The following is a 7,016-nucleotide window of genomic DNA, read 5'->3' on the forward strand; positions in this document are numbered from 1 at the left end:
AATTTTGCTAGAATAATCCCAATTTTGGATTATTCTGAAATAATCCGAACTTTGGAGGCTGTTGATTTTCTTCAATCCCAAATACCGGTTACCGGTTGAATGGGTTAAAAAAAATTATTGTTAAAGTGACACGTGTTGCAAATTAATTGGTTAAAAAATATATATAAAAAAAAACCCGCCCAGCCAATCCAGCAACCTACCCAGCCCAGCCAACTCCCTCACCGGACCGTTGTCCCTCCCCTACCACTAGAGTCGCCGCTTCGGCGCTTCCCTCTAAACCACCGTCCCCCTTTCCCGAAACCCCCACGCAACCACCAATAAAACCCCTCCCCCATTTCGAAAACTTCCAACCACCACTCCGCTTACCCCGAAACCCTGACGGCTAAGGTTTTCGAAGGTGAGGAAGTGGCTGTTGGGGGTTTTCGAGAGTGGGGGAGGGGTTTCGAGGGTGTTTCGAATGGTTGGAGGGGTTTAGAGGGAGTTTCAGTTGTGGAGGGCGGAAAATCAAATCGGAAAAGGAGGGGATTGGGGGTGGAGGTGGGTCACAACACCGGCAGAGGGGGATTGGACCAACTACAGCTTGACACGTGGCACATAACCTGTTATAACAGGTCATTGACTTTTATTGACCGGTTTGGGATTGAAGAAAATCAACAACCCCCAAAGTTAGGATTATTCTAGCAAAATTCATGAAAATTGGGATTATTATTTCTAATATTTCCTTTAATATTGTGTTCTTATTTTAAAATCTTAAAATGAGAAAAAGAAAAAAAAAACAATCAAATGAGAAAAAAAAATCACTGAAGTGTATATAAAAGGTGTTATTCTCGAATCAATTGCAACACACACGAGATTTTAGGCACGAGAAATTTGGATTTATTCATTATTCCAAGAGTTGTTTTTTTTTTTTTTTTTTAAGTCCATTATCCCAAGAGTTCGTACGGCCATAATCTGTCCACTTCTTAGCATCTTATCCAACACTCCCTCTATTCCTAATTTTTTGCCCCATTGTAAAAATATAGGGCAAACTCTAAAATCTTTCTTTGACCATTATATATTCTTAATCTATAATAGATAATACAATCGTGTGCGATCTTGTTAGACTAGTCTCATTGTATATTTTATTAATATCTAACTAGTTTTTAAACTTTAAAATTTTAAAGACGGAGGAAGTAGTAATTTATGTTTTGTATATACATATAAATGAATACTTGTATATCCATCCAATGACGGAACTAGATTAGTGAGAAGAATTGAACTTGAGACATAAGGAACTCAATTTTTTACACAAAACCAACTCAGCTACAATTCAATCAACATAACTTCATGCCAATATTTAATAGAGAACCAAAATCAAGGGAGAGGCCAAGGCCCACCCTAGCCCCCTTGACTCCGTCCCTGTGTATATCTTTAAATAAGTACAAAAGAAAAGATAATAAAAAAAAAAATTACTAACGTTATTTTTTAAGACGTAATCCGATGTAACAATCAGACCACACACTAGTTTTCTTACCCTATCTCTATTTCATATTAACTGCAATAATAAAGGGTAGGAATATTATTTGTGAAATTGTAACGAAGGAAATCATTGTACCACGTGGAAAATGAAAAATATAATTTTGTAAAATAAAAATAGTTGACTGTTGCCAGTTTCCACCAATATTACACCATTTGTCGCGAGACTTGAGAAAACGCCATTGAAGATCAAAATTCGAAGCCTTTTTCCAGGTATAAATTCCTCACATCCCTTTATCTTTATCGTTCTACCTTTCTTTCTCTGATATTTTCTTTCTTTTATAACCCATCTTTTTCTGTATTTTTGTTTCATAATTTAATGCTGATTGCTGCTCGCTAATTAGGGCTTTATCTGCATTTGTAATTAATCTTTTCATACTATGTCGTCTCGATTTAATCATTAGAATTCCCAGTTTTTTTAATCTTTTGTGATTGATTTTTACGATTCTATGATATAAATTTCTTTCTTTGAAGACTCGAATAAGGGTTTATGATCTCGTCCTTTTAGAAAAAAAATTGTGATTTGATCAGATTATAGATAAATTGATTATTCAATTAAAGATGTATTGCTTCGATTTTATGAATTTGTCGGTTCAGTATTCGCATTGGTATATCTTCAAATTTGATCTGTTGTGTTATCTTACGAGGTGTAAATTCAAGCTGTTAAAATTTGATTTTTTTTTTTTTGGGGTTATTTTCTGGCATTGAAGGTTTAAATTGATGAATTTTGGAAGATATCGAAAAATTATAAGTTTATAAAGAAGATTGATAATGACTTGGGTCTTGCGTTATTCTTTGGAATTGTCAGTGCTTAATGTAGCGAAAGGGGAGGGGGTTAGGGGGAGGATTTAAGCAATTAAAATTAGGAATTGCTGTTACAAAAACCCGTAATTTAGAGAGGATGGATATTGTACATTTATTCTACTTTAGTTTCGTTTGCACGGTATGGGAGAATGAGGGGTGGCTGGACTTCTGTGATGACCATGAAACCAGAATCGGCTGAATACGGCATTGGTGATAGACGAGGGATGGAGAGGTATTAGCCTTGTTTAACTTGTTGAGGGTGTCAGATGACAGACCAGAATTTCTTGCTAATAGCCTTATGTGAGCAGGGGGTGGCTAGACTTCTGTGATGACCGTGAAACCAGAACCGGCTGTAATTGGAACAAGTACAGCCTTGATGGACGGAGAGGTATTACCCTGTTAACTTGTTGAGGGTTTCAGCTGACAGACCAGAATTCCTTGCTAATAGCCTTATGTGAGTATTATAATTTACCTAAGAGATTGATGGTGGGTTGATGGTTAGTGATTCTTCAAGATACTAACATACTTACATTTATGTATGGACTCTGGCAAACACTGTGGAGAATATATGGGGGACGGCGATGTCTGCCTTGTTGAATAGAGAGAAAGAAGTTAGAAATTGTATAATTGAGGAGAAATTAAATAAGGGTGAATATTTCAAATGAGTATTGTTTCTTTGCTATATTAGCCATTTACGAGTAATTTGCTTCAGATTATCTTTTGATCTTACCAATTGAAAATTCATTGACATTTTCATACAGTAATTGCTAAGAGCAATAGAGTTCAGATTTAAATAGGCTGGCCGATTGACTGCTTCATGATTCTTTCTTTTTTAGTAATTGTGGAAATTAGCATTCTTTCATGGTTTTATAGACAGATATTTCAATCGTGATTTCAATTCATTTCTTCATTTATGGATACCCAATCATTGACAACTGCATCGTCAATTTGTCACAGAAGAAAGGGTAGTTCGTGTCAGTGAGAAACCATGGGAATACAGAAGATTGAGACCGGTCACCAAGATACAGTACATGATTTTCAAATGGATTACTATGGAAAACGTATAGCCACAGCATCATCTGACCACACAATCAAGATTATTGGGGTGAGCAACAATTCCCACCAGCACCTTGCTACCCTCAGTGGTCACCAAGGCCCAGTTTGGCAGGTTGCTTGGGCTCATCCAAAGTTTGGGTCGATCCTAGCTTCATGTTCTTATGATGGGAAGGTCATAATCTGGAAGGAAGGTAATCAGAATGAGTGGTCACAAGCTCATGTCTTTGATGATCACACATCCTCAGTTAATTCAATCTCATGGGCGCCTCATGAGCTTGGACTTTGTCTTGCTAGCGGATCATCAGATGGGAATATTATGTTCTATACTATGAGGTCTGATGGTGGTTGGGATTCAAATAAGATAGACCAAGCTCACCCTGTTGGAGTGACCTCTGTTTCTTGGGCACCCGCCACTGCTCCTGGTGCTCTTGTAGCTTCTGGAGTACATGATCCTGTCCAAAAACTCTGTTCAGGAGGTTGTGACAATACGGTGAAGATTTGGAAACTCAATAATGGGATTTGGAAGATGGATTGCTTCCCAGCTCTCCAAATGCACACTGATTGGGTTAGGGACGTTGCTTGGGCACCAAATCTAGGGCTCCCAAAATCCACTATTGCAAGTGCATCACAAGATGGGAAGGTGATTATATGGACAGTCGCAAGGGATGGTGATCAGTGGGAGGGCAAGGTCTTGAATGATTTCAAGACCCCAGTCTGGAGGGTGTCGTGGTCCCTAACGGGCAACATCTTGGCTGTTGCAGATGGTAACAACAATGTGACATTGTGGAATGAGGCTGTTGATGGGGTTTGGCAAATGGTTTCTACCGTTGATTCTTGAGATGGAATAATTTATTGAGTAACTTCTTCTTGGTATGTTCAGAGTATGTTCTCTAGTAACTTTGCGCGGGAATTTTAGATCTTTTTTCTGCTTCTCTCGCTGCTTTTGTCTGTCCTCTTTGAATTACATGATTGTGTTCTGTTGGAATATTGTTCACATTCAAGTTCCCGAAAATGCTAACATGGCATTCATTAGATTTTAATCATCTTATCATTCTTTGCCCAGGGAAGGCTAAAGGCTTTAATGTATTATACTGATAATAGAGAGTTTAAATTGTTCAAAAATAATTACTCCCCTTCGCAGTAGAAAAGTAATTTCGGGAAATCTGCTGTGCAGAAAAGTGCGACATGAAGTGGAACAAATGGTTGTTTTCTTTTTTTTTACGTCAAGGCTAAATAATGTATGTAAATCAGAGTTATACTGAGTTTCTGAATTTCCCTCGACAGTTCTAGATTCAAGTCAATTTTTAGCCTCTTTCCATCCGCCAATTCTGCAATTGCTTGCAAAATTAGATCGTAGACTTGTGTTCAATAACTGATGATTTAAGATTTCTGGAGTTTTATCTATTATTTTCTCCGGTGAAGAGGTCCAATAGGATAGATGTAAAGCTTTGGGTAGGTTGTTTCAACTTTGGGTAGAATACTCGAAACGATTTCTGGTATAGTTCTAAAACATGAAGCTAGGCATGAATTGATTAATTGTCTGTAACATTCCTCCGGTGTATAAATAGATGTTTTCACACTAATCAAACATTCAAACCTGAGCAAATTAAACAGCTTCCAAAATCCCGATAATGTTGACATGTTCTTAAACAGACGATTCCTAAATTCAGATTTCAAAATGCCTGAACTCTAGAATCGAAATCGAGCCTTTAGTTCAGTTGAAAGACTGTGACTCACATCTAAATATGAATTATAAAATAAAAATTCAGATATCATGCATATTGCCTAATCATGATCCTGAAGCGTTTTTTTTTTTTTAAGGATGAAGTAGATTAATGTACCATAATTACATTAGTGCTTGTTTACATTAATGACAAAATTTTCAACCTTTTTTCTCATTCCACGTTGAAGGAATGCATTTGAATAAAGACATCAAACCTACAATACGGGAAGAACCTTAGTGATTGTGGGGTTGATTATAAAGTTTTTGGAGATTTTCGCTATTAAAATTGATTTTTACTCGTAATTCCGTTTTACTTTATACTCCCCCTAATAAATTATAAGCGAAACGTTTTAACTTTTGCATCATTCACCTAATCCATTTTGACTAATGTTAATAATTTATACCTAAGAAAAATAGCCTTGTGAGTAATTGTTGGAGTCGTATCAATGTATCGTTTATCAATTTTCAATTGTTAATTTATAATCATTAAGTATTTATCAAGTTATCAAATTAACAACTCCCTCCGTCCCCATTTGATTTGTGAATTGCTATTTGCCACAATAGAATTACTCAAATTATGGTATTAAATGACCTCCATGCCCCTTTTAATTTTGAAAATTACACACTCATCTAACCATCACTAACTTTGACCCACCACCTTAACATTATTGTCAACTTGACCCACTACACTAACCTTGACCCTCTAAGCCATGGCTCCACCTCGACCATCGGCTCCACCACCCATATCGCCACTAACATTGACCATCCACCACGACGGGTCCACCTTGGCAACCAGCTTGACCACCAACATTGTAGATTCCACGACGGTTGACCACCAACATTGTACTTTCCGAACACTAAAATGAGCCAACAACGGTCCGCATTCATATCCGAAGCACTTGGTGGAGACGACAAATCTTCGATGACGTCGTTGAGTCAAGTATATGCCGTACCTTTTTTTTTAATTCCGATGTACCCGGTCGCATGTAATACGCAACTGAACTATGGTATGACCGCATGTAATATGCGACTATACCATGGTATAGTCGCATGTAATATGCAACTGCACCATGGTATAGTAGCGTATTCCATGCGACTATACCACATGTTACATGCGGTCATACCATGGTATAGTCGCATGTAATACGCAACTATACCATGGTACAGTTGCATATTACATGCAATGGTATAGTTGCATATTACAGGCGGTCGTGTACCGTTAAATTTAAAAAATAAAAACTTTAATTATAATTAAAAATAACAAAATACATTTAATTTAATTAGTAAATTTACGATGATTTTTTTTTTTAATATTATTATTTGTTTTCTAATCAATTTAATTTAATTTGAATTTAGTGGTGAGAAAATTGGGTGAGGCCAAATATTAAATTTATAAGGGTAGAGAGGTCATTTAATGCCGCAACATAAGTAATTCCATTGTGGCATTTAGTAACCCCCTTTGATTTTCCCATTTGTAATTTTGACACTATTTATAAGGTGAGAGTATCTTCTAAATTTCTCTTAATATACGTAGTATAAGACAACACAATCATATTGGGTCTTATTTGATTCGTCTCAATAAATAGATTATTAATATTCATTTGTTATATTTTTCACTAATAAGCAATTAACGATATTTATGGTCAAAGTGTTACATTGGTAAACGTGCACAGTTCAAATGAGAAAATCAAATAGAGAGGGAGGGAGTATATTATTAGTCATAATTTTGCATTGACATACATTATTTTACTTATGGATTTTTATTTTTAGTTACTTTTACTCCCTCTGCCCCTTAATGATAGTCCCTGATAGACAATTTTTACGAGAATTAATAAACATAAATAAGAAGTAGTAAAAGTACATTTGAAAGGTAAATTTACATTGAGTATGCAAAAAAGTAGAGAGAGAAAATAATAAA

General features: G+C 36.1%; 1 protein-coding gene across 2 annotated transcripts; it reads left to right on the forward strand.

Annotated features, from left to right (window-relative positions):
* Positions 1-1,579: 1,579 nt before the first annotated feature.
* LOC110729862 (protein transport protein SEC13 homolog B-like) lies at positions 1,580-4,500 on the forward strand. 2 transcript variants are annotated; one of them, XM_021909649.1, is made up of 2 exons: positions 1,580-1,728; positions 3,277-4,500. In XM_021909649.1, the coding sequence occupies exon 2, from the start codon at positions 3,308-3,310 to the stop codon at positions 4,211-4,213; it is 906 nt and encodes a 301-aa protein (XP_021765341.1). In that variant the 5' UTR covers positions 1,580-1,728; positions 3,277-3,307; the 3' UTR covers positions 4,214-4,500. The 2 variants fall into 2 exon arrangements, with proteins under 2 accessions (XP_021765341.1, XP_021765343.1); XM_021909651.1 differs by having other exon boundaries at positions 1,596-1,728; positions 3,280-4,500.
* The last annotated feature ends 2,516 nt before the right edge of the window (positions 4,501-7,016 follow it).

Source organism: Chenopodium quinoa, unplaced genomic scaffold, assembly GCF_001683475.1.
Source record: "Chenopodium quinoa cultivar QQ74 unplaced genomic scaffold, ASM168347v1, whole genome shotgun sequence".
In the NCBI taxonomy this organism is placed as follows: domain Eukaryota; kingdom Viridiplantae; phylum Streptophyta; class Magnoliopsida; order Caryophyllales; family Amaranthaceae; genus Chenopodium; species Chenopodium quinoa.